We start from the raw sequence: 27,853 nt of genomic DNA, 5'->3' as shown, positions 1-27,853 counted from the left end.
GCAGAAATCCAGCATGATTAATGCATTCTGTACAACTAATCGTTTTTCCACGTGTTAGAGTGACAATCCATAAGCGGTGTAATTAGCTGGAGTCTTTTGTCACATCAACATTAAAGATCGATGGTAATTACAGGGTCTGTTTGAGGTGAGGAAGTAAGTGGTTGCTGAATCTGACAGGCTACATGAAAAAAGAAGGAATCAGCGCCATGACTCATTATCTATTGTGTGTTTCTGGATAAGACTGTGAAATGGTTGTGCTTGAGAGTTGAATTGAGAACAACTGGACTTTTCTTGTTATCTTGAAGATGTTTGGCCTCTCATCCACAGAAGCTTCTTCAGTTCTAAAGCTTGGGTTGGGAGTAAGAGACGTAGCGGTCGTGATGGTTGTTTTTGTTTTTACTTCTAGGGGAACATCTGGGAGCAGATTTTTCAGGTGTCCTTTCTCTTGGAGATGATCAACACCGTTCCTTTTATTATAACGGTAAGTTTTTACCTTGAATACACACTCAATGGCCACGTTAATCGGTACAACTTACTATTATTAAGCTCTAGTGTAGCATAACCCCCCCCCCCCCCCCCTCATGACAGATGGTGGTTTCTGCAATAGACCAGACTCTGTGGTCACCTAAATCTAATTTCTCACACTATCTAATCTATCTTTAAAAAAGTAACCTTCTCCCCATCTAGATATCTAAATGCTGTGAGTTGCTGCTGTGAAATTAGCTAATTAGCCATTGGATGTGTGTGATAAGGTTTGTGGGGAGGTTATATTTGTTTGTGCAAATGGCCATGAAAACGTGAAATAAACCCATTCATCCATTCCCTGACAGTGTTTCGATTTAGGAATTTTATGGCTAAAACAAGATGCTTAAAAAGTCCCTGTTTGTGATGTCACAAATGGGGAAATTAGCTTAGAACACTACTCACGTCTCCAGGCTAAGGGAGAAGCAGCTCTTCTGTGAGCTCCTCCTAGGAATCAAAGCTTCTCAGCTTATAGCAACCTGAATGAGGGAGTGGTGGGCGTGGCCAGCTCCAATTTGCTTTCTTAACATGACAGAGACCTGAAACGACTCATTCTGGAAGGTACTGAAACTGTCAAGAATAAAACTGTCAAGAATGAAACTGCTGAAGTTGCTTTTTGAGAGATGGATTCAGTGAAAAGAATGTCATTAACACCTTTTTTATTGACCAAAAAACAATTATAACTTAAGAATGAAGTCCTACGTCCCCTTTAAATGAATGCCTTACAATTAAATATCAGCATAATAGAAGTGACAGGAATCCATTAGAACATGAAAGCTGATTAGCATGGAGAAGCGTGGGCCTGTTCTGTAATGTGGACAGGTCTTTGTGCATCCTTTACCTGATGAGGAAGAGATGGTTGCAGGGCCAGAGGCTCCATGGCAACTAGGATTCCTGAAGGGGTTATTGTACATCTGCCACACAAAACAACTATTCAGACATGTTTTGATGTCCTGAGTGGTTCAAGGTGTTAATTTTGGCTTCAAATTCCTCAAACCACAATCCAATGATTCAACTGTTACATAATATAAATAATACTTGCTGGAAAAGCGAGGCCGTATTGTATTCCCTCATTTGTAACATACAATTCTTAAGCCTTGTTTAATGGCTCATCTTTTTGTATATGAAAAAGTAAACCTTAATCAATTATCAATGTAGTTTTTAACATCTGTCAAAGCAGCAGCCATAAAAATGACTGGAAGCAACAATTCTTATCAAACAAACTCTAAAAATTATATCTCAAGTATCACATGAACTTTCTTTTCTCTCGTTTTTGTCTTTTACTTAACTTTCAGATCTTCTGGCCGTCGATAAGAAACATCTTCATCCCCGTGTTTCTCAACTGCTGGCTGGCTAAATGTGCTTTGGAGAATATGATTGTGAGTGGAAGCCTTAAACTTAACTGTGTCTGTTAACGAACTGTTTTCATTTATAAGTTTATTAACTTTGCTCAGGAGAGCCAATCAGCACTGGTTTTTATAGCTCTTCACACTCAAAGTTGGTCAACGTCTCTTGGTTTTGTTCAGCTGGGTTGTGTTTAAACAGACAGATATGCACTAATACAATCTTTCCAGCTAGTATTTTATAGCAGAATGAATGATCTTGTTTTTCCAGAACGACGTGCACAGAGCAATCCAGAGGACGAACTCGGCGATGTTCAACCAGGTCCTCATTCTGATCTGCACCTTGCTTTGTCTCGTCTTCACAGGGTGAGGCTGTTTCTCCAAGGTCCTCTACCTTTTTCATTAAATCACATTTCAAAAGGGATTGTGGGATATACTAAATTAGTACGTGTGTGCATTCAGACACAATCAGTCATTCACCCATTCACACACATTCACACCCTGGTGGCGATGAGCTACATTGTAGCCACCGCTGCCTTGGGGCACACTGACGATGTCCGTAGTGAGAATGCAACTGTGAATCTGGCTTGTCAACTTGGTTGCGATTGTATGCCAATTTCAATGTTACAACATTATGAAACCAACCCCACTGGTGCAGCTCCTTGAATTTTCCAAAAATACAAAATTAAATTAGTAAATTATCTCTAAATGAAATTCTAAGATTTGTTTCCATTCTCCTGGACAAACAGCTGTTAAGAAGCTGATCAAGTGGTGCATTCCTGTCCAGGTTGATCCGGTCAGGTCTTGGTTAGGTCAGCTCGTCCCAGCGCGGCCAGGAGCTGCCGTGGGCTCCTCTCACAGCAGTCAGTTTCTCGTTCTCCTGCAGCTGGAGCAGCAGGTCCGAGCTGCAGTCAGAGAAGATGTTTACCCCACTACATCCAGACTGATAATGAATCGTGCTTGCGGGAAGCTGCTGCTGGCTGTTGCTACCGGCCAATCAGAGGCTCCCTCTATAGTTAGGCATGAACATCAGCTGACCAATCAATCGGTAGCGGGTGTGTTGGGTCAGCTCTGCATGAAGCTGACCGCTGGAGAGCAGGTATAAAAACAACGGTCGTCTGAGCATGGAAAAATGCACCGATTACCCAGATGTGCACACAAAGATTAAAGTCCCAATAGTCGTCACACACACACCTATGTGCAGTGAAATGTGTCCTGCACATTTCATCCATCCCCGTGAGGAGCGGTGAGCTGCAGACACGTCCTCAATCGGGAACTATTTGGTGGTTTAACCCCTAATCCAACCTTTTTTGAAGCTGAACATCAAGCAGGGAGTTATTGGGTCCCATTCTTGAAGTCTGACTCGACTGGAATTTTTACTCTCCCAGTCCCTGGACATACACTCATACCATAGGCCACTGAGCTGGTTGAGCAACTTAGGGCTCGCCCAGAGCAACCCAGATGTGAATGCGCCATAAATATCATATTTATTTGACACAGAACATGTGGGATTCAGCACCTGGAGCGAGCAGGTAAAAACCTCTCCCTCTTCAACTCCTTCTACTTCTGCATCGTCACCTTCTCCACCGTGGGCTTCGGAGATGTGACCCCTCGCATTTGGCCCTCTCAGCTGCTTGTAGTCATCATGATCTGTGTGGCTCTAGTGGTGCTTCCTCTGCAGGTAGAAACAAAATCACCTGTGCTAATTTTTACATTTTCGTCTGTTTAGTTTTTTTTAAACTGCTGATTTGGTGTAAGTTTGAGGAGCTGATCTACTTGTGGATGGAGAGACAGAAGTCAGGAGGGAACTACAGCCGTCACCGAGCTCAGACAGAGAAACATGTGGTTCTGTGTGTCAGCGCGCTCAAAATAGACCTGCTCATGGATTTTCTCAATGAATTTTACGCACATCCCAGACTGCAGGTGCCAAAAAATACCCATGTACATTTTAACTGTCTCATTCTGCTGATTCATGCATGCTTCTTGTTCAATCTTCAAGGATTATTATGTGGTGATCCTGTGCCCAAGTGAGATGGACCTTCAGGTGCGAAGGGTGTTGCAGATTCCTCTGTGGTCTCAGAGAGTCATCTACCTGCAAGGCTCGGTCCTCAAAGACCAAGATCTGCTGAGAGCAAAGTAGGAAAATAAAACTGCGTTTTTGCATCGTTTAGAGAACTAAATTTGACATCCACCTTTTGACCGTGAGACCATTCACTTTTTAGTCCCGACATTTAATCAAAGCACTGGACTTAACTTCGAAAATAACTATTATAGTAAAGAAATAAAATTAAATCTTAATAGTGAGACAATCAGTGTGACTTTTCTGGAGTCGGGTCACAGTGGCAGCAGCCTGAGCAGGTAGGACCAGACTTCCCTCGACCCAGCCACTTGGACCAGCTCCTCCGGGGAAATCCCAAGGTGGTCCCTGGCCAGCTGAGAGACATAGTCCCTTCAGCGTGTCCTAGTCTTTCTTTAGGTCTCCTCCTGGTTGGACGTGCCCGGAAAACCTCACCAGGAAGGTGCCAAGAGGCATCCTCACAAGATTGCCTGAGCCACATCAACTGGCACCTTTCAATGTGGAGGATCTACATCTACTCCGAGCCCCTCCCGGATGACCAAGCTTCTCACCCCATCTCTAAGGGAGAGCCCAGCCACCCTGTGGAGAAAACTAATATTGGCCGCTTGTATCTGCAATCTCATTCTTTCAGTCACTACCCAAAGCTTGTGACCAGGTGAGGGTAGGAACGTAGATCAGCTGGTAAATGGAGAGCTTTTCCTTTTCGCTCAGCCCTCTCTTCACCACGACAGATCGGTACAATGCCTGCATCACTGCAGACGCAGGTAGCACCAATCTGCCTATCGTTCACGTGCTTCATCTTTCCCTCACTCGTGAACAAGATCCTGAGATATTTTAACTGCTTCAATTGGAGCTGGACCTCATTCCTGACCCGGATTAGGCATTCTACTGTTTTCCGATTCCAGCCCATGGTCTTGGATTTGGAAGAGCTGATCACCCCAGCCGCTTCACACTGCAAACCGCTCCAGCAAAAGCCTGAGACCGCATTCTGATCTGACCTGCAGAAGGCATTGGAACGTTTAATGCCCCAAATTTAAAACAAAATATATTTGACAAATTATATGTTTTTTTCACACTAACTTTTTTGTGACACATAGATATTTTTCATTATTAAAAAAACTAAATGAAACATTTTTGTCCTGGCAGTAACAGGCACAGGACTGTCACACGGATCCCTCTTTTTAACCCTTTCTGTGTTAACAGGGTGAAAACAGTTACCATACACATTGTTTGGATTATCTGTGGATGGTCAGTGTTGGGGACCAGTCAGCTGACAGCAGAGCTTGTACGAAGTGCTGATGAATGATAAATGACCTAAACATATATATATAGCGCCTTTCTGAGTCAGATGACTACAAAATGCTTTACAATACAGTGTAACCTTCATCCATTCACACACTGGTGGTGATGAGCTACGATGTAGCTACAGCTGCTCTGGGGCGCACTGACAGAGGTGCCACCAGTCCCTCTGATCACTATCAGTACGCAGGGATGGTTGAGTATCTTGTCCACGGACACAACAGCAGAATTCTCTGTCAGGAGCCGGGATCAAACCTGCAACCTTCCAATTACTGGACGATCCGCTCTACCTCCTGAGCTACTGATGACGTCAGCTCTGACTCTGACTGTTATTTTATACCCAAGAGGCTCTGAACTAAAAACGAGCTTGTGTTTTGTCGGAGGGATTGAGCTAACAAGCTTTATAAAACACAAAACCGCTGTTTTGTTTAATAACTCATTTATAATATCCCACCAATTCGGTCATTCTGATGCAGCAAATCAGTTAAATATTGTCATTTATTTTTTATTGGTGATACAACCTCCCCTCAGAGGACGGTCTGATCCATCTCACACTCACATCACTTTGTGTTCTGAAAGTTTGTTCAATCAGACAAAAAATACTTTGAAGGAAAGGCAGCGGGCTAATTCTGACTGACAGAAAAACAAACTGCAATCAACAAACACAACATATCTGGTAACTTATTATTCTAATGAATATTGTTATCTGGAGATTAATATACTATTTACTTGAAAGAGTTCCACTGACCTCACATTTCAAAATAAAGGCTTTAATAAAGGCAGGTTATGTAACTAGAGCGTTTACATTAATCTGGGTTTTATTAAAGCAATTAGAACTGAAGGCCTGGGTCTGCGGCATGCTTACATCCTTCATCTGGCACAGTTTCCAGTCCTCCCACACTTGTTTTGCATTCTGCGCTCCGCTGTTAATCATATGCAGAAACAGTTCCACCGTCTCAGAACATTTGATTTACAGAGCGTTTCAGGTTGTTTGTGTGTCTGATGAGATGCAATCAGTGTTTCACAGAATACTGGTTGAAATTATTGTTATCTGCAAATTGTTCAAACTCCCTTTCTGTAGATTCTTTAGTGTCAGAATTGGCTTTTTGTTTCATTCCGATTAGTGTAATATCTGTCTGTATGAGTGTTTCCGAACTTTGTCCCACTTCTGCAGAATGGATGACGCCGAGGCTTGTTTCATTCTGAGCAGCCGTAATGAGGTGGATCGCATGGCAGCGGTGAGATGCAGACAGACACCTCTGATTTCAGTCTGCCTGTCTCTCATTGGGGAGAAAATATGAAGTGTTTTGCTGTTTGTTTGTTTTTGCAGGACCATCAGACGATCCTTAGAGCTTGGGCAGTCAAAGACTTTGCTCCAAATTGTCCTCTTTATGTCCAGATACTCAAACCTGAAAACAAATTTCATGTCAAATTTGCAGGTTAGAGTTTTAAACCATCACTACAAAACTTTATTGTTGAATGTTGTGTTTCTTTAATATTACTTTAGGCTTTTTGTTTATTTTCAGATCAAGTTGTGTGTGAGGAGGAGTTCAAGTACGCCATGTTGGCTCTGAACTGTGTGTGTCCTGCCACTTCCACTTTGGTCACGCTCCTTGTGCACACCTCCCGCGGACGGTCAGTCTTAGATAACCTCATACAAGGCATTTTGAGTTCTCTCCTAGTGTTGCACCAAAGTTCACATTTTCTCACGTGTGTCCATGTCAGCTGATGTTTAAAAGGAGTCCAGAGAGTCGCCACAAAGAGTGGAGAAGAAAGCCAAAGCACAAACGTCTCGCTTTATTGTGGAACTCGGCAGGAAGTAGAGCGAGTCCAACAAAAAAGGAGAATGTGCACACACCAAATAGATTTTTTTTTCAGCATGTCTGTGTAAAACAGTTTGAATAGCTCCGTGGTGGCAAATGATTTTTCGCAGCATGCAAACAGGCGACTGATGTCAGTGGTTGAGGCAATAAGGCAATCAACTACCCACACTGGGGGTGAGGGTGGAGGTGCATATCAGTGTTAGTCAGAGAGGGAATATGGGGGCTCTTTCTGCCTAAATAGGTAATAAAATAAATTGATGAGTAAATTAATTCATCAGGCTCTGCAGAAGCCTGTTAATCACCTGCTGACTGACATCAGGTGTGCTGAAAACTAAAACGTGCTGGACACCTGTCCTTCCAGGACCGGCATTGAATAATCCTGTTCTAAATGGCAAATGGCCTGTATTTGTATAGCGCCAACCTCCAACCCCCCAAGGCCCTTCTCAACACAATCAGTCATTCACCCATTCACACACATTCACACGCTGGTGGGGCTGAGCTACGGTGTAGCCACAGCTGCCCTGGGGCACGCTGACAAAGGTGAAGCATGCCGAACACTGGCGTCACCGCTCCCTCCGACCAACACCAGCAGGCAAGGTGGGTTAAGTGTGTTGCCCAAGGACACAACAGCAGAATATCTGGTTGGAGCCGGGATCTGGGCTAATGTTTATTATGAATTTTGCAAATGCATGATTTTAAAAACATTTAGAGATGTAAAATAAAAATTTCTGTTTAATTTTTGTCACAATGACAAAGCTGTTTGGTTTGCTGAATACTTTTCCTCTGAACCGTTGCAGAGAAGGACTGCAGTCCCCGGAGCAGTGGCAGAGGATGTATGGATGTTGCTCCGGCAACGAAGTCTACCACATTCGATTGTGTGACAGCAAGTTCTTTGGAGAGTATAATGGCAAAAGCTTTACGTACGCCTCCTTTCATGCTCACAAGAAGTGAGTTGACGTGTAAGCTAAATCATCTCCCTCAGACACGGGCAAGTTGAGGTTTTACAGGGATTTTTATGTCCGATTTAATCATGCTGAGATGAGTGAAACTTTGTTTTATGTCGGAGGGGAAGGATACATTATTTTCCTGACAGCAGTTTCCGTGGATTATGTTTTGATGAGATGTATGAGTTCTGCAGCTGTGTAGGTGGCACCCATCAGAGCTCCGACGCTATGAAGCAGACTGTTGCCTCGAGTGTCGCATCACCTCAGGCTGATTTCCCACTCCTTTTAGATGCTTGTGCTTTCCCATTTTTCTGTTTTCAACACATCAGCTTCAGCATTCACGACCCTTTACCTTTATTTACTTCACATGTCAGTCAGTGGCTGTCTCAGAAGCGTAAAGCTGGTTTGTGTTCTCCAGGTATGGCGTGTGTCTCATCGGTATAAAACGGGAGGACAACAAGTGCATCCTGCTGAATCCCGGCCCGCACCACATCATGGCTGCCTCAGACACCTGCTACTACATCAACATCACCAAAGAGGAGAACTCAGCCTTCATCTTTAACCAGGAGGAGAGGAAGGGCCGCCCTGCTGGAGGAATCTTTGACGGGCCTTCACAGCTTCCTGTGCACAGCATCCTTGCCAGCATGGGTGAGAAACTAAGCACTAGAATTTAACTAGTTTTTCTTAAAAGATTAAATTAAAAGACCAAATGAATGCGTTCACAGGTACCGTTGCCATAGATCTTCAAAATACAAGCCCACCCAACATTTCTGGCGGTAAACTGGTTCCGCCTGCGGAAAACGGAACAGGCGGCCGGCGCCCAAGCATCGCTCCGGTTCAAGAAATAGCCGACTCTGCCTCGATCCTCCCATGTGACCTCTTAGGTGACCAATCAGAAGACGACACTGTCCTTACAGACGAAAAAGGATGCTCATCTACTGAGTGAGGATTTTTTTAAATGCAGTTTTTAACACTTAAACCAATTTCCTTTGAAAGCGGGGTTCAGTGCTCTTTACCTTCTTAATGGCTGTTAGCCAAATATATCATATAGGAGATGCACATGATGATATTTGAGAAGTGAAACAAAGGTTATAGGAAGTACAAAAATTGTGCAATAATTGTTTAAACAAAATCCTTATGCTTAAATAACTCAATTTTAGTCTCATCAGTCCACAGCACCTTATTCTAAAATGAAGCTGGCTAGTCCAAATGTGCTTTAAAAAACCTCAAGTGGCTCTGTTTGTGCTGTGGGTGGAGAAAAGGCTTCCTCTGCATCACTGTCGCATACCGCACCTCCTTGTGTGAAGTGTGCCGAATAGTTGAACGATGCACAGAGACTCCATCTGAAGCAAGATGATGATGTAGGTATTTAATGCTGGTCTGTGGGTTGACTGACTGTTTTCATCATTCTTCACTTCTGATTATCCAAGATTTTTCTTGTTCTGCCAATTGGAGCCTTAACTTGAACTGTACCTGTGGTCTTCCATTTCCTCAATATGTTCCTAACTGTTGAAACAGACAACTGAAATCTCTGAGACAGCTTTCTGTATCCTTCCCCTAAACTATGATGTTGAACAATATTTGTTTTCAGGTCATGTCAGAGTTGTTATGAGACCCCATGTTGCTACAATTGGCTAGCCTGCCCTACCAGACTCGTCGTCTGTTCAATTCCGCACAGAGAAAGAGTCTGGTAACTCACAGGCATAGAGGCACACAAGGGGCGGGACTAGGCAGTTAAAAATAACCAATCAGAAAAATGATGGAAATGCCGACTGTACCGTGCGACGCTGTCGTTTTTTAACTGTAGTAAAAAAGGCGTCTGGTAATGGTGCAAACATCTTTATTTTTTAGAAGAAATGCTTTTAGCACTTCTATTTGTTTTGGTTTTAAAGTAGGGCTGCAACTAACGACTATTTTAATAGTCCACTAGTCACTGATTATTGAAACGATTAGTCGAATAATCAGATAATTATTAAATTTTTCTTAAATTTAGCATGAGATTGCTCTAATTATGTGAAAAATGATAATAAACACAAGAATGATGGGTATTTCAATGGAAAATACATATTTTATTGAACTTTGCTGCTGATAGGCCAATTCACACTAAAAGTAAATTAAAAATACCCTGTCTAACACCAATTAGGCACAGTGCTCAGTCAGTATAGACATAAATGCATAAACAAAATTAAAACACTTTTGTCAGGCACAGTCGGGCATAACATTAAGTCTCTCTTTTTTAAAAGAGAAAATAAGTAAAAAAAAATGTACAGTGTACATCCAAAACAAAACGTATTGGCTTCAAGTTATTTAAATCTTACCGAGGTGAGTCAGACTGTTTCATTCAACTGTCCGACGTGCTTTCTCTTTAAGTGTTCATGCATCACCGAGGTGCTGCCGTGATACGCAAGGACTGCTTTGCAAATAATGCAGGTAATCTTTTTATTCGCCGAATCCAGACTAGAATGCTCCCAAACCTTAGATGTTTTGGTACGCGTAGCTGCTGTGTTGGACGTCGCCATTTCTGTTAGTTGGAGCCATCGACATAAATATACTGGACATCTCCTTTCCATAGGCTCCAATAACACGTTTTTGTATTAAAAAGGGAGGTGGCCACAACCGCCATTTTGACCGTGTCACAGGTTCCGTCAAGCCCAGACAATTCCATAAAAGGGAAGAGAGGTGGAGCTGAGGGTGGGGCTGTAAGGCTGGGATCAACTGATGACACCCGGTCGAACTAGCTACAAGCTAACGTTACTCGAGGTGAACCGTAAGCTGGACAATGTCCTCGCTGCGTTGCCTGTGTTAGTGCGCAAAATGGATTTGATCTCGGAGAGGGTCGCCGGACGATGCGGGGATGTGAAATGTAAAATTGGCTTCACTGGTGGACATGAATGACCACTTAAAGACTCCAAGGCGGAGAGGAAGATCATCTCTGCCTGCCCTAAACAAAGTCATGTTTATCCTTATCTGACGCCATAGCAGCCTCTCAAGGCTGCCTCAACACACCCCCACAAAAGGAGGAATGCCGACAGATGCTGTGTCCCAACCTTCACCCTCTTCCTTCAGGCTGACATGTCTGCAGGAACTTCAATGTGCTCTCTGTTCCTTATCTCTCCCTCCCACCTGTTGGTCTGCAGCTGGTCGATGCGCCGTAGTGGCAGCTCCCATTGGAGGCTTCAGGATCCCGCCCATCCCCACCTCCCCATCGGACTCTGATGTTTGTATCTGTGCTGTTTTGTGCTTCCATGTTGAAAGGAGTTTTTTTTTTGTATAATAGAGTTACTCCCCGCTGGGGCTAACTCTGCTATGCCTTTTTTTTTTACCTACCTCCACTTATCCTCATGTAACACCCTTTTCATCTATCTATTAAGGTAGCGCGACTCATGTTGCGAATGACCGCAGTCACCAATTCTTGTTATGTGTCTTACCCACGTATGTCTGATCTTTGAATTGTGTGTGCTGAAACTGAATTTCATTTCTCTGCATGTCCTGCACATGTGGTAGAAGATGATAATAAATGACTTTGACTTTGACTTTTGACTTTGACCTGAAGCTAACCCAAAGCTAACACGGAGGTGGGAGCTAAGCTAACGGAGGTAGCAACCTAGCTACAACCGGAGTTAAATGTGCACAACGCAAGAGCCTCTGAGTCAGAGATACGCCGGGCTGACCGCTGGGTAAAACCGGGTGGAACACAGAGGTCTCCCGAGACCTCCACAAGCCGGCAGCCGCAAAGCAGACAAGTGCCGCTGCGAACTGAGATGCGCAGAGCTGCGCTGGGGAGAACCGGGTGGAAAGGTTTCCATCCCAGAGCTCCACAAGCCGTCACCCCGCGCAGCACACAGAAGCCGCGATTAGACAGAGATGCGCCGAGCTGCGGGGAGGGGAGAACGGGTGGAAAACATCGGTCTCCCGAGAGCTCCACAAGCCGATAGTAGGAACCCAGCTCCACCAACATGTTATATTGCAACCCATTTTCTAAAATGCAGCATTATGTTAAATGCACTGGGTTGTACCCTACTACATTTAAATTTCATGGTTAAACAGTACATGTTAAAATCTAAGCTCAGCTCGGCAGTGACCTAAAATACATAAATATAATTTTACTTACCAAAAAAAAAATGAAGTGGAGACTCCTTGGACGCTCTATTAGTGCAATTAATGCCACAGCAAGTCATTTTGCACAAAAAATATCCAAAACAGAATACACAAACACAGAGACTCAAAATCCCAGAACAGTTTCCAAGCCAGACCGAGGCTCTACTGAGGCCTTTCCACGGAGCTAGCTCTGTGGTCACGTGGGTCTGATGCTCATTAATTATACAGAATTTTAGGCTCTTAATACACTTAAACAGAAGAGTGAGAAAAAAATTCACCCCCCTCAGAGTTGTCATGAGTGTAAACTAGATAATTTAAACAAAAAACATGTTCTGGTACCAGGCTGTAAACATGTTTATTTCTGCTGTGAAATTGGTATTTTTAACATGGGAGTCAATGAGGATTTGCTCGCTTCTGACACCAGCCCCCAGTGGATGAGGGTGGAACTGCAATTTTTGGTACTTGCAGGTTGGGCCCAATTTAGGCATTGTGGTGGCTTGGTTGGAGCTCTGCAGAGAAGCTATTGCGCATGTGCGACTCTCGGCAGAGATTGTAATGAAGTGAGATGCCTCACTCGGTCGGAAAAAACATGTCTGGTGGCAACGTCGACAATGAAATTCATTGTCGACTATTTCTATTGTCGATATTTTTCTACAACGTCATCAAATCGTTGCAGCCCTATTTTAAAGACATTCAAGTCATTTAGAACAGAGGAAAGAGCCGCAGGGAACTCTGCCATTGTCTTCGTTGCTTATGAGAAACTGAGCGTCGCTGTGTGTGACGTCCGCGACACTGTAGTTTTTAAGCTGTAGTTAAAAATGGTGTCTGGCGACAGCGCAAATATCTGTCTTTAGAAGAAAGGCTTTTATCTTTTCTACTTGTTGTGGTTTTAAAGACATGGTCAAGTCATTTAGAACAAAAGAAAGAGCCGCAGTCAACTCTTTTCAGTCACCATGTTTATGACAAACTCTGCGTTATGGTGTGTGACGTACGCTACTCAGTGCTGATTGGCTCGGTTATAATTCTCAGGGGGTGGGGTTATTGGAAAGGAGAGTTCCCAGACTCTTTCTCTGTGCAGAATTAAACAGAGGAGGAGTCTGGCAGGCCAGGCTAACAATTGGCCCCTTAATTACTCTTTCTCATAACTGGAGTCACCTGTGTAGGGAGGTCAAGGGTCACCAGGCTTACCAAACTTTTGAGTTCCAATAGTTTGTTCTAAAGGTTTTGGAATCAATAACATGACAACAGTGCCCAAATTTTTTTTTGGTTACTGTTGTTTTTTATTGCACACTTTCTGTAAATCCCATATGCTGTGCTTCACTTCTCGTCTCCTACATGATTTAACTGATGTTTTTTTAATCATAACAAGATTAACAAGGCTGCCCAAACGTTTGCATCCCACTGCATAATATTTTAATTGTAAAAAAATAAAGCTTGAATTGTGACACCTGTATGGAACCCTATTCCTGTCACTCAATAAAATAAAACATTTTGTTAATAATTTTTATAAATGACTTAGCTATCTCATTATGAGATACTGTCTCATTATAACTTAGCCATCTAATACATTTGAGATAGTATCTTACTGTTATGACTGGAAAATACCATAATTATGTGATTGCTAAGTCGTAATTATAAGATCGAAGATTTTTGTATCAGTGTGGTGGGAATGGCCTTCCATACTCATTTAACTTAACTTCATGTTCTTCATGGTTATTTCAATGCAGCATCTTGCTTTATTAGGTAGTACACTGGACATAAAGAAGGAATGAAGGAAGTCTAAATGGTGACTCAGCTGCTGAGGGCACTTAAGCCCATGTGATGTGTTCTGCACCACACTGTTATTTGATTGTCAGTCACTGAATTTCTCTGGCAGCTCCAGATAAATGTTACTTTCTGGCCTCAATTTTAAAATATAAAGCAGCTGATTAGCATATAATGTTTTTTGATAGACATGTATTTTTTTCCTGCAATTACCTTTTTTTGTCTGAAGCATAAATTATATTTGGCAGATTTTAGTACCTATTTTACTGAAGTTTGTATCTCTTCCAGCGTTTATGGTTCTTCCAGTCAGACTTGTATCTCATGGTTTGTATTTTCTATTCTGCAGATCAAATAGCATTAACACATAATTTAAGTTTATCATCTTTCATCTGTGAATATTTGATCACTTCTATTATGGTCTGAATGAAAACATCCAAACACTTTAATCTGCAAACATTCTCCAAAATTGTACAAACCAAATTTAGAAAATCAGATCAAAAACTGTTATTTGCTCATTTATTAGCTGTAAATGTTTTGCTCTTTTATCCAAGCAAAATAAATCAGCTTTAATCTTTTTGGATTATAGCAAAGACACTCAGAATGATTTATTGAAATGCGTCACTTGTTCATCCTGGGCTTGTTTTCAGGTATGTGAAAGGTTATCCTCCTAACTCTCCGTACATTGGGAGCTCACCCACCTTGTGTCATCTGTTGGCTGAAAAAGCTCCGTTTTGCTGCCTACGACTGGACCAGGTGGGCAGTCGCCTTTCCTTCAACTTAGTCACCCAATTACACACCGCCTCAGTCATTCCCTTCACTCCTCTGGTTGTCCTTCGCTTCAAAAATGCGTACTTAAAATGCCTCTGTGTTCTTCTTCTCCTTGTGCAGGGATGCATGCACAACAGCTTTGAGGATGCGAAGGCTTATGGCTTCAAAAACAAGTTGATCATCGTGTCGGCAGAGACTGCAGGAAATGGTCTCTATAACTTCATTGTGCCTCTCAGAGCTTATTACAGACCCCGAAAAGAGCTGAACCCTATTGTGCTGCTGCTGGATAACCCGTGAGTTTTAACACATACAGTACTACATTGTTCCTCTCTTTTCTCTCAATCCGTCTTCCTCCGTGTCACGCTGGGAAACATAATGAGCGCTGAGGAGCTCACGTCAGCGAGCACTTAGGACAAGGCTGTGGAGGTGGGACTCCTTTGTTAATCCTGATGTTAGATTACCACTATTGCTCCCATTTACTGCATGTTTTTAGTGACAAAGAAAATAAAACTCCCTGTACTTCCAGACGGTAACCATGGAAACGTGATTTGCCTTGAACCTGGATGATGTATATTTTGCTACAAGGGGGAGAAAATTATTTCTTTGAATAGCACTACGCAAACTTTCCTCCACAGGCCTGATGTGTCCCTTTTCATCCCCCACACGCCAGATCTTAGGACTCTCAGAAGAAACACACACACACACAACAGTAAAGTCTCCCTTCACGCTGATCTCGGTCTCTCCCATCCCACCGGTGTCGCACACACACACAAATGCAAACACCCACACACTCACAAACGCAATTCAAGCACAGCCTCGGGTCTGGAGTCAGCTGGACTGGGCAGATGCAGAGTCAGCTGATAATAAAGTGAGATGGAGTTTTCCCTCAGCCTGAAGAGGCTTTAACCAGAGAGGTGACTACTGCAGATGTTCCTGAGGATCTGGTGAGCAGTAAACTTATCCCTGAATTAGATGTAATACATCAGAGTTTTTCTACACATTTACACCAAAGGGTTTCATTGGTTTGATTTACAGTTGTGTTTTGCTGCTATATATTTGATCCAGTCATTTTTAGGGCACTGACACTTTTTTTTCCAGCTCTTTTTTTTTCAGCTCTTTGCTAAAATATTCAGAAGCTATTTTTAAGGGGTTCACCTTATTTTTTCAGTATTTGTATCCAGTTTGAACAAACAAAAGTAATTGTTTACTGCCTTTTAAATTTTAATTCCTGTAATTGTTATTATAAAAGTGACTCAAAAGCAGTTTCTTTGTGATTACATGATCAGTTAAACAAGTACAACAGGGATATCTGCTTTTTTTTATCCATATCCAATGTTCCAGTGTAGTTGAATTCTTTGAGAGATATTGTTAATTCGTCATGAGGAATACACTTTCCTGTGTCAGCTTCAATATTTTCTCATTTATTTTCTGCCCTGCTTAAAGAAGAAAGTAGCCGTCAAGGCACTTCTCCTCCCCTTGAATCTAGTCTTGAATCTGAAACCTGCATCCCCTGAAGTAGCTCTCTAACGCTAACTTTCTCCTAGTTGTGGAAACAGAGCGGCTGATTTCATGCTGCAGTTAATGAAAACGTGATCCTTATGTCACAGATGACTGCTTTAAACCTCCACCGGTACCAGAGTGGATATTCTGACAAATTAAAAACATGCATGTTGTCCACAAAGATGCGTGTAATGGGCAGTACAGGAGATGTGTCATGGCGACTATTGTTTTGTAACAAACTTGTTAGCTTGGTGTTTAGAGTAACTCACTGGCATGCTGTTTTGCATCGGTTTGATCCCCGGTCATTGTAGTAACGGTTTTCTTCTTTTTTAGCAACACTTGCCAGTATCATGTTTTCAACCCTTTATTGGTAAACTGTTTTAAAAGTAAAGACCAATACTTTGTTACAATCTTTGTTTATTGAGCCAGTGTGAGTCCATGTGAGGTGAGCGGAGTGTCAACTACAACGCTGCTCACACAGCAACACGCCACAGGCTGCAACAGGTGATGGCAGTGTTTGAAACCCTCCCAGCGGGACAGGGGAGCTCAGCCCGCAGCAGCGCTGTGTACATAATTTGGTATATAAGTCACTTTGGTATATAAGTCGCAGGACCAGCCAGACTATGAAAAAAAGTGCGACTTATAGTCCGGAAAATACTGTACACTTTTTTACAATTATACACTTTAATTACACAATAAAACACTTTAACTTACTATGTAATTACCATGTAAGTACTTAGTAATTAGGGGACTGTAAAAGGAAGCATTACCCATTTTGTAAATGTACATGACAAATCTTCTTCATACTCCAGGGTTACTTGTGGAGTACCACAGGGTTCAGTGCTTGGACCAATTCTTTTTACTATATATAGAGCTCCGGACCCCACGTGACTCTCAGTTAGTAGACGCCCTATTGGCAGGTAAAAGAATCTAAACAAACACGGATGTAAACGTGAACGGGATCGGCTTGGATTTTACTTCGTCCGAGTTTACTTCACTCTTTAAAACCGAAGAAATTGTTTTATATAGTCAGAAATTAAATAGACTAAACATCTCCGACCCTTACCGTGACCCTGGGATACTTTTTAAAAACGCTAGAAGCTGTCGGAGTGGACTTCTTACCGGACCTGGCCGGGGAACCCCTTGGGATTCCCCCGGAGGAGGAGGCGGCTGGGGAGAGGGAAGTCTGGGACTCTCAACGCTACTGCCCACTCCGACGCCAGAAGCTGTCGGAGCGGACTTCTTACCGGACCTGGCCGGGGAACCCCTTGGGATTTACCCGGAGGAGTTGGCTCAGGTGGCTAGGGAGAGGGAAGTCTGGGCCTCTCAACACTACATGCCCCCGCAACCCGACTCCGGATACGCGGATGAAAATGTATGGATGGACAAATAACAGATTTACACGAATGTAGTTTAAATAGAGTGTTGTGCTGTTTAAATGTATAAACTAAACACCAAGAGAAATCACTAGTTTGATTTTTTCCGTGAACAAAATAAATATGTCAGGCAGGAGCGTCTCAGGATCTGTCTGAGATCTCTCTCGGTGAGACAGATAATAGCAATACAAAGTGCTTTTTATGTGTGATCTGACAATTGATCAACCATTGCTTAAAAATTAAATACAGCATAGCCGGTTAATTGCTGTGATCATAAAACACGTAAACAACAGCACGCAGAAATCACGAGGCAACGTTTGCATGACGTTTACTTGTTGCTATGAGTAATAAGACAGAAAAAGCCACACCTAAATAAGTTTAGGAAGCCCACTAAGAATCGTAATAAAAGCATTTAAAATAAATACCATACACAGTTGAGGAAACGTTGGTTTAAGTACCTGATATGAAATGGTTGCTGCATAAGTGAAAACCTTTACTCTCTGGATCCCACAGTTTCATTTTAGCCCAGTCACTAGCGCGTTTTATTACAATGATCCAACGTTTGCGGCGCTCCAGATCTTGGGGAATCCTGTAGATGGCTCATTCCTTATGTCGTCCGTGTCTGTTCTGCATCCTGGGGCACAACAGGAATCTACCATATTTCCTGTCTGATTGTGTTTTCTGACAATAACAAATAGTCCAGCTGCCGGCTGTTGCATGCTGGGAGAAGTGACGTCAACTCCCGGAGCTCTATATATGCTTCCAGTTGGTAAAATCATTAGACAGCATGGGATAAACTTCCACTGTTATGCTGACGATACTCAGTTATATCTATCCATTAACCCTGATGAACCTAATCGGTTAGTTAGATTTACAGGCTTGTCTTGAAGACATAAAAAAATTGTACGACTCAAACCTTTTTGTTTTTAAACCAAGACAAAACTGAAGTTCTCCTCTTTGGACCAGAAATTCAGAAAAGGAAATTGCTTAGTCAATCACCTGACCTGAATTGCATTAAACTAGTCTCCGAGAACAAAGAAAGGAACTTTGGTGTTATCTTTGACCAGGACATGTCATTCAAATCCCATGTTAAACAGGCTTGTAGGATTTTCTTTTTCCACCTTCGGAATATTGCTAAGATTAGATGCTTCCTTTCAAGGAGTGATGCTGAAAAACTAGTTCATGCATTTATTACATCAAGACTGGATTACTGTAATTCATTACTCTCAGGAAGTCCACAGGATGTAGTTAAGTCTTCAGCTTGTCCAAAATGCTGCAGCTAGTTTCCTCTCCACTGTCACTGCATGCTTGCTTAGTATGAGGATTGCTGTAAAGTCACTGCCACTAGTCAGTGACTTGATGCAATTTGCTGGGTTCTTTATGTAGGAAACTTTTTTCTGATTGTCTTAATAAATTGACCTGTATCGGAATGTTTATTATGTGAAGTGCCTTGAGATGATGCTTGTCGTGATTTGGCGCTATATAAAAAAACTTGAATTGAATTGAATAAATCCCTGTTTGTCCTCCTGCAGCACTCCCGAAGGGCAAAATACATCAGTAACAACCTAAAAAAAAGTCTGACATGTTGTGTGAAAATTGCTATTTTTAGCATATTTTTAGGTCCGACGTGTTGCTACCAGACGTAAAGTGTGAGCAGTCAGGTCGCGTCCGAGAACTGGGTCATAACGTAAACACATGACTCGTGAGATTTGCTCTGCGAAGATGTCGTACAGTTTGAGCTGAAGCTAAGTGCTACGAGTGAAAAAGTGGCACCGTGTCCGCTCAGCTTTAGACGCTGTTGTAGGTCCATTTTGTCTGAGCGGTTGTGGGCGGAGCTTCGCTTAAACAGACCATTTCATTTCTGGGTAAGAATTTAGGCTGACAAAAATAACTCATATTTAAGTTAAATGACATCTCAATAGTGCCAACAGTAATAGTTCATCATATATTGTTCCTACCTTTCCTCTCAAAGATTTAAAACAGCACGATATGGAACATTTAATTTCTGATACCAGTATTAATCTATGTCAATATATCCAGAGTCCCTCCCTGACAGAATAACTAAATAATTTTAGGTAACTAACATCACATATCTTTTATCATGTATATGTCAACTTTAATCATTATCTGTGCAAAATATGACAACTAGTTTACGTTAGGCAATGGTAAAAAGTTCCATTTTTATTTTGTCTCCTACAACAGCTGATTCACACTCTGCCTGAGATAATCTTGACAAACACCCACTTCACAAGTTCACAAACAAAAATATCTCTAAACTATACCTCAGATCGGTCATATTTGAAACTTTTCAGTAAGAGAAGTAGCTCGACAGTTTGATGTATAATATGTACATGGTATGCAAAAATTGTGTCATTAGAAGAAAAAAAAGATACCCATATTTTCCTATCTCACACTTTGATGCCAATATCAGCCGATAATGTTGGACATCCCTAAAGTGCACATGTTTAAAAGAATGCAAGAAGTTGCAAGTCCAAGGTTGGCACATTTTGGAAATAAAATCAAATAAAAACACATTTATTTGTTTTGCAGAATCAAAAGTCAGGGAGCATCTCATGACTGTTTAATAAATGTAGGATTTTGATGTTCAAATGTTTCATTGTGAAGACCTTTAATAATGTGCAGCTGAAACATAAGGACCATAATAAAGAGAAGATTTAATAAAGCAAATGAAAAAGCCAAAAAAAAAATAATAATAATAATAATAAACAAAAGCACACAAACATTTAAGGCAGAAAACCTCTGGTGCAACCTTTTTGGATAAAAAAAATGATTTCAGTTTGTAGCAGAATGACTCAAGGTCAAAAGAAGACACCTTGAAAGGAGATAAAGTATGCAACATCTGTAAACTTGATTAAGGCAATGTGGTTTTAGGTTCATAATGATGTGACACATAAAAAGATAAATGAGGTTTTAATTCCACCAGGATTTACTGTCTGCTCAGATGAAAGGAAATAAACAACCAAAAACATGCAGCAAAGTTATTTTGAAAATCAAGTTGTTCTAAATGAAACACTCAGGAAACATCAGCAATACTTGCATTTTTTTTTTCAAATCAAATGTGTCCTTTTGTTGATGCTCAGTATTCATGAAACTTGGCTTCTTAGTTTTGTTTCCTAATCCAGCAAAGAAACAAACACAGTGCAACTGGAAAACACATGGAACAAAGGGAAAAATAAACCCATTTTGAGGAAAAGCTGTTGTTCTTTTCTAAGCTTTTTCTGAGTAGCTGGCATGCTTTCCCAACTGACTAAATACCAATCTTTGCATTTATAAATTATAGATCATAACAAAAAAATAAATCTTATTTCAGTATGACATCTGCTCCCTGCAGGCCTGATAATCACTTCCTGGAGGCCATTTGCTGTTTCCCGATGGTGTATTACATGGCTGGCTCCATAGACAAGTAAGGCTGCCACACAATCCTCAGCAAACCCACATTTTGTCAAAATTGGTGCTACATTTTTCAGAAAACATTTGCACTTTATTTAGATGTGATCTGATTTTTTGACATGTTTCTGCATAGTTTGCTGTTTTTACAGTCTGTGTGTTTACACGCAGTGTCAGAACAGCAAGTATTGCTTTAGTCCATGTAACTCCTTAATCAGGTTGAAGTCAAATCAAACTGGACTTATCCTAACCAGCGGTTAGAAAAGCAAATTTCTCTGCATGTGAACAACATCCCAGCTTAGCGGAGCTTTGACTGGCCCGTGCACTGCCCCTGCTGGAAGTGATGAGACCGCGGAAGCGGTCTTCTGATAATATCATCGCCACAATGTAACACCCGTAACACAGAAACTGAACTTACCTGATATACCGCCTCAGTCATGTTGTCATCAATTCCTTCAGACTGCATATCCTGCTTTTACTTTGTCAGCTTCCCTTTCACCAGAGACCGTGTACTATTTGTGTGTTTCTATAGGCTAACCGGAAGAATACGGACATGAACGGGTGCATGACGCCACCTACCTTCGCATAGTCGAATGCACTTCATTCAGTAATTAGATTTTCTAACAAACATGTAAACTAGTACCCAGGCAAGCCATCTTATATTTGTAAATATATAGTCTGGACACCCGTAGACAGAGCTCAGTCGTGGGGTGAAGTATACAGTTGTCTTTCGAACTGTCTGTGCTGGCACAAATCAAAGCAAGGAACGACGTGACATACTCACCACCACGGATGTGTGTCAGTCACCGGGGTAGTTCGCCATACACCACTGAAGAAGAAGAAGCAAATACATAATTTTTCGAAATGAAGGACTTAAGAACCTCTATCAGCTCATGTCTCAAAGGCAAGCCCAAGTCGAAACAGTCCTAAGTTAATGCTAAAGGTGTTCTAAACAAGCACTGTTCCTGAACAGACGCCAACTTTGTAGTTTTTCACCATTGCAGCTCTGGTGCAAAGCCCACGCAACAAACATAGAGCACTGTGGTTGCTATAAAACTGTTCGGTGTGTGTGTGTGTGTGTGTGTGTGTGTGTGTGTGTGTGTGTGTGCGTTGCAGCCTGGACAGCCTTCTCCAGTGTGGTATTATCTATGCTGATAACTTGGTTGTTGTGGATAAAGAGAGTACGATGAGTGCCGAGGAGGACTACATGGCTGATGCTAAAACTATTGTCAATGTGCAGACCATGTTCAGGTAACTGTATTCTTGTCATGTCTGTTGCATTTTAAAGAGACATGATCAGTTTGGATTAAATCTATTGAGTCTGAGTGTCATCTTCAGCAGCCCTTTAAAATGTTGAAACAGACATTTTTCTTTTTTCTTTTTATGATATTCAGGCTGTTTCCTAGTCTCAGTATCATCACAGAGCTTACTCATCCATCCAACATGAGGTTCATGCAGTTCAGAGCAAAGGACTGCTATTCGCTGGCTCTCTCCAAGCTGGAGAAGGTTAGACAAAGGCCAGAAGTCTTAAAGGGGACATATTATGCAAAACTCTTATTTATTTATTGAATCCTTTTGTGCTGCCATGTGGACCTCTACTGCCTGTATAAACACGAAGCATGAGAAAAACCCATCATTCTGTTCTCTGTCAGTGTTTGCTTTTACCTAAAACAGGCAGTTTCAAAAAGTCCTCGTTTGTGATGTCGTAAAAATGTGGAAAGTAGAACAGAACCACCTCTCAAGTGCAAGAGAGAGCTGCTGTTGGACAAGCAGCGGTGCTACTCTGAGCCCTTCCTAGATACCTGAGCTCCTCAGCCTATAGCAGCCAATCAGAGGGTGGGTGTGGTTAACAATGGCTTGTTTTCTCAAAATGACAAAGCCCTGAGACTGATTCATTCTGGAAGGTACTGAAACTGTCAAGAATAACAATGCTGAAACATTAGAGGGACTTTATGCAAAGAACTTCATGAATGTGTTTGGTATCAACCATAAAACTATTACAACTTAAGAAAATGAGTCCTAATATGTCCCCTTTAAAGAAATAAAATTTAATTGCAATCCTCTGGACTGTTAAAAAAGGTGACAAGCTACTTAAATGTTGCTGCCTTCCACAGAAAGAGCGTGACAAAGGCTCCAACTTGGCCTTCATGTTTCGTCTGCCCTTTGCTGCAGGCAGAGTGTTCAGTATCAGCATGTTGGACACCCTCCTTTATCAGGTTGGTACACAAACAGCCAAGCACATGACCTCAGATGCTTCAACGCATCGCCTTGCAGCACAGGAAAATAAAGGAATTAAAAGACCGCTAAACCAGCTAAACGCACAAGTGCCCTCTTGTGTTCATTCGTTAGAATCGTCATCAACTTTCATTCTATTTTTTTTATTTTAAAACTGTTTAAACATTGTTTCTTTCCTGTGCTTTCCAGTCTTTTGTGAAGGACTACATGATTCTTATAGCAAGGCTGCTGCTTGGACTGGACACCACTCCAGGATCAGGATATCTCTGTGCTGTGAGTCCCATAGAAAAAGAGCTTGACGCTTCAACTTCAAGTCACTGCAAGAGCAACCCTCTTCATATCTTGTTTTAGATGAAGATAAAAGAAGAAGATCTCTGGATCGGCACTTATGGGAGATTATTCCAGAAACTCTGCTCCACCAGTGCTGAAATTCCTATTGGAATCTTTCGCACAGAGTCTCACGTTTTCACTACTTCAGAGGTGAAATTTAAAAATGAATTATTCTTTTTTTTAAATTACATAAATCTCCAATTTTCAATTAAATTTGCCCCCCACCTCAGTCACAGGTGTCAATGAGTGTCGATGACTGCGAAGACACAAAGGAAAGGGGGGAAGAGTCCCGCACCAACGACCAAACGGATCACCCCCTGCTCAGGAAGAAGAGCATGCAGTGGGCGCGGCGTCTGAGCAAGAAAAGCGTGAGGTGGCAGGGCGTGAGCCGCGACTCGAGCAAAGACCATGCCCAGCGCATCGCTCAGCAGCGTCTCAACCTCTACAGACGTTCGGAGAGGGAGGAGCTTTCTGAGTTGGTCCGCAATCGCATGAGGCATCTGGGCCTCCCCACCTCTGGATATGGCAAGGATAAAATTTCCTTTCACCGTATTTTATATTTATGTCTTTCTCGTGACTTCTTGTTTTAAAATGTTCCTTATCTAATCATAGATGATCTGACAAATCTGACAGCCAGTGATGTCATGAACAGGGTCAATCTGGGATACCTACAAGGTGAAAACCCTGATCCCATGTCAGATGAGGTTGGGCTGAATATTAAAAGTTATTTATTTACTTCTGGGCTGATTGTTTATGTTTTTGTTTCAGATGAGCAGAACGACCACCAGAACACCCTGTCCTACGTACTCATTAACCCGTCTCCCGACACCCGGCTGGAGCTTAATGACATTGTGTAAGTTTTACTATACTTAATTTATATTGGTGAAAAGTTTATGTTTGTGGATTAAAATAAAATCATAGAACAAAGAAATGAAAAATGCAGCAGCCCAGGAAGCAGCCGGGTAATTTGGCTCACATCTTTTATTATGACCAAGCGAGGTCAGAAGCATGAGCAGGAGGTACAAACATAACACAAGGAACAAGAAATTAACCGAGGAGGCAAAATACGGATGAAGACAAAACACAGTCAAATTAAACAAGGTGATACTAGAAACTAAAAACAGAGAGAACAAAAAACAGGGTAACACCTCTCTTGAAGGTTTTTGAGCCACCACTGTGAGAATAGAAGGCCAGAATACAGATGTCAGAGAGTTTGAACGTGTGTTCTCCCACAGGTACTTGATCCGTTCAGACCCACTGGCTCATGTCCCAGAGGAACCCCCTGTCCACAGCAGCAGTCTGAAAGAGAAATGTGAGTCCAGCGTGGACACCAAAGAGGACACCCAACTCTAACACAATGTTGGCCTTTAACTGGTTCGCATCCCCCAGATCACTCCTTTGTTTATATCAGAGTTCTGGTTCTGGCCACAGGCCCAGTCTGAATGATGGCAGCATTTGAATCTCAGCTCTGCAGTCTACAAATGTATTAAGTGAATTTGAGTGTGTTACGGCTACCAGCCTGGCCACTGGGATGTAGGAGCCAGGATCACCCAGCCCTGGTGATCAGCCCAACACCGCCCCTCCTCCTCCTCTCTTCCAGGCTGCTGAGGAGCACAGCTGAGCTGAATCCTCCTGATGACCCACACCTGGGATAAAAAGGCTGTGCCCTCAGTAGTCTGGGAGGCAGCAGTGCAGGGGTTCTGCTGTCCTCCATGCCTCATTTTGTTTTCTGCCCCTTTGTTTGTGATGAGTTTTAACTTTTAAAGTTTTAACTCTGAGTTTAGGAGTTTAAAGGGATTAACTTTGAGTGATCCATAGTGATCTTTGGTTGATGTCAACTTAGTTGACTGTTTTAAGGTTAACGCTGCTTTGGTTTTTAGACTTTTATCAACTTCGTTGTGTTTTAAAACACCTTCAGTTTAGGTAAAACTTTTAATGAAGTTTTAACCAGGTGTTTTATAAAGTTCATAAGTTGTCTTTTAACTGTTAGTGAATTTTTCGTTTAGCATTATGTTAATAATGTGAGGTGTTAAAATGTGAAGGAGGGGGTAACATAAGAATTGCAACAGTGGATTTAAAATGGGTTTAATTGTTATAAAAGGTTCTAAAAACAAGTGCAAACAGATGGCGAGCATTATTCAAATAATGCAAAACAAAAAATTCACTAAGGTTAACAGTTTAAAGACAGCTTATGAACTATATAAAACACCTGGTTAAAACTATTAAAAGTTTTACCTAAACTGAAGGTGTTTTAAAAAAAACACGACGAAGATGATAAAAGTCTAAACCAAAGCAGAGTTACCCATAAAACAGTCAACTAAGTTTGACATCAACCAAAGATCCCTATGGATCACTCAGTTTTTCCCTTTAAACTCCTGAACTCAAGAGTTAAAAGGAAAAACTCTTCACAAACAAAGGGGTTGAAAACAAAATGAGGCCTGGAGGACAGCAGAACCCCTGCACTGCTGCCTCCCAGACTACCTCTTCTTCTTTTGTCGTTTAATTGGTGGGTGGCAACCAACTTTCAGGTGCATTTCCGCCACCTACCGAATGAGAGTGTGAGTTGAAGTGGGGAGTATCCTACTAAAAAAAAAAAAAAAAAACTAAATTCTGTTAAGTATTCCACTTTCCCTTAAGTCTATGACTAACTTATAAACCACTATTCCCCCATTTAACAGAATATTCAAATCAAATTTCTTATATCCTTTAACTTTTAATTTTTCAACTAACATTTTCCTATTCCCCACGTATTTTCTTCATGTACATAATACATGTTCTACTGTTTCCCTAGCAAGTCCACAGTCACACATACCGGTAATATGCCGTCCAAGAATAAAAAGCGTACTGTTCAAAGCTGTATGTCCCATTCTCATCCTTGTTATCACTGCTTGATTTCGGTTACTCATTTGAATGACTTCCATTCTTCCAACCTTTCCCTTTAAATTTGTATAAATGTCTTCCTTTCATATCCCTTATCCATTGTTCTTGCCGTTCATCCACAATCTGCTGTCTAATAACTGATTTCACTTCTGCAACACTATATGGAACCTCCATAGTATCCAGTTTCATTGCCTGCTTTGCATAATAATCAGCTTTTTCATTACCCTCTACTCCACTGTGAGCTGGAACCCACATAAACCTAACCTCTGAATTAGTCTTCATCAACCTAAACATGCACTCAAATATTTCATACAAAATATCTGACCTCTTATCAGCTGACATTTCTTTAATTGGTAACAATACTGACATGGAGTCTGAGCAAATAATACTTTTCCTAACACCATTTTGTTCTATCCACTGTAAACTAAATGAAATGGCTAACATTTCCACTGTAGAAACTGACAGATTATTAGATGTTCGACTTTCATGATATATACTAAATTTCGGAATCCAGAAAGAAAATCCTGTTATATTTCCTGACTCTTTCGACCCGTCAGTATATATAGGGATGAATGCTTGATGAGTGTCATTGAACCTTTCTTCCACAATATCATCCCAGTTTCCCGCACCTTTCCGTATATTAATTTCATTTTGAATATGAAAATCTATCAGTACTTTTGGAAATAACCAAAACGGAGAAGGCGAATATAAAAATGTCTTAACAACTTTATCATTTAATTTAAAGGCTTCCTCCAATTTACACGATTTCTTAACCATACTCTCATACTTTCCATTGAAACATTGCCCTCCTACTTTCAACTCTCCCTTAACCATGTGCTCATCCTTTTCACTACCTTGTACACTAGTCCAATAATTTAATTTCAGCAACTTGAATCTTAAATGGCATCGCTCCCATTTCCACTTGTAAGGACACTATCGGTGTGGTTCATTGCTCCACAACAAATTCTTAAAGCCTGACTTTGAATAACTTCAATCTTCTTCAATAATGTTTTACTTGTGGAACTATATACAATACTACCATAATCAATAACCGATCTGATCATTGCTATATATACCTGTTTTTAAAGCCTTGGTACTAGCCCCCCAATCATTACCCCTTAAACACCTCATAATATTCATTACCTTTTTACAGCTTTCAACTATGTTATTAATATTCTCCTTCCAAATCAACCTTTCATCAAATATAACACCCAAATATCTAAAACTATGAACTTACTCCAAAGGTTCCCTCTATAATTTAAGCTCAATTTTAACATTTTTCTTTGTAAAGACCATACTTTTTGTTTTGTCCACTGAAAATTTAAATCCCCATTCAAATGACCAATTCTCTACTTTTATTATTGCTTCCTGAATCTTCTTCTGCAAGTATTGAATGTTCCTTCCTCTTTTCCATAATATTCCATCATCTGCAAACAATGCTTTCCCAACATCATATCCTATCTCTTCAATGCATCATTGATCATAA

The 27,853-nt window shown here is 41.4% G+C and overlaps 1 protein-coding gene across 2 annotated transcripts in view; it reads left to right on the top strand.

Annotated features, from left to right (window-relative positions):
* kcnt1a (potassium sodium-activated channel subfamily T member 1a) overlaps window positions 1–24,862 on the top strand; it is a 44,949-nt gene extending 20,087 nt beyond the window's left edge. The window contains exons 8-31 of one of the 2 annotated variants that reach the window (XM_015943005.3): window positions 407–481; window positions 1,818–1,901; window positions 2,137–2,231; window positions 3,366–3,546; window positions 3,624–3,788; window positions 3,865–4,001; window positions 6,416–6,479; window positions 6,572–6,680; window positions 6,768–6,876; window positions 7,862–8,011; window positions 8,427–8,656; window positions 8,734–8,950; window positions 14,518–14,623; window positions 14,759–14,931; window positions 20,867–20,938; window positions 22,039–22,173; window positions 22,317–22,428; window positions 23,037–23,138; window positions 23,347–23,430; window positions 23,509–23,637; window positions 23,718–24,012; window positions 24,100–24,162; window positions 24,256–24,340; window positions 24,723–24,862. In XM_015943005.3, coding sequence (XP_015798491.1) covers window positions 407–481; window positions 1,818–1,901; window positions 2,137–2,231; window positions 3,366–3,546; window positions 3,624–3,788; window positions 3,865–4,001; window positions 6,416–6,479; window positions 6,572–6,680; window positions 6,768–6,876; window positions 7,862–8,011; window positions 8,427–8,656; window positions 8,734–8,950; window positions 14,518–14,623; window positions 14,759–14,931; window positions 20,867–20,938; window positions 22,039–22,173; window positions 22,317–22,428; window positions 23,037–23,138; window positions 23,347–23,430; window positions 23,509–23,637; window positions 23,718–24,012; window positions 24,100–24,162; window positions 24,256–24,340; window positions 24,723–24,840 — 3,090 coding nt within the window. In that variant the 3' untranslated portion in view covers window positions 24,841–24,862. Of the gene's footprint in view, window positions 1–406; window positions 482–1,817; window positions 1,902–2,136; window positions 2,232–3,365; window positions 3,547–3,623; window positions 3,789–3,864; window positions 4,002–6,415; window positions 6,480–6,571; window positions 6,681–6,767; window positions 6,877–7,861; window positions 8,012–8,426; window positions 8,657–8,733; window positions 8,951–14,517; window positions 14,624–14,758; window positions 14,932–20,866; window positions 20,939–22,038; window positions 22,174–22,316; window positions 22,429–23,036; window positions 23,139–23,346; window positions 23,431–23,508; window positions 23,638–23,717; window positions 24,013–24,099; window positions 24,341–24,722 lie in introns of both variants that reach the window. The other variant, XM_054744483.2, reaches the window with a different exon arrangement.
* The last annotated feature ends 2,991 nt before the right edge of the window (window positions 24,863–27,853 follow it).

Source organism: Nothobranchius furzeri, chromosome 6 (assembly GCF_043380555.1).
Source record: "Nothobranchius furzeri strain GRZ-AD chromosome 6, NfurGRZ-RIMD1, whole genome shotgun sequence".
Classification (NCBI taxonomy): Eukaryota; Metazoa; Chordata; class Actinopteri; order Cyprinodontiformes; family Nothobranchiidae; genus Nothobranchius; species Nothobranchius furzeri.
This window is presented reverse-complemented; position numbering and strand designations above follow the sequence as displayed.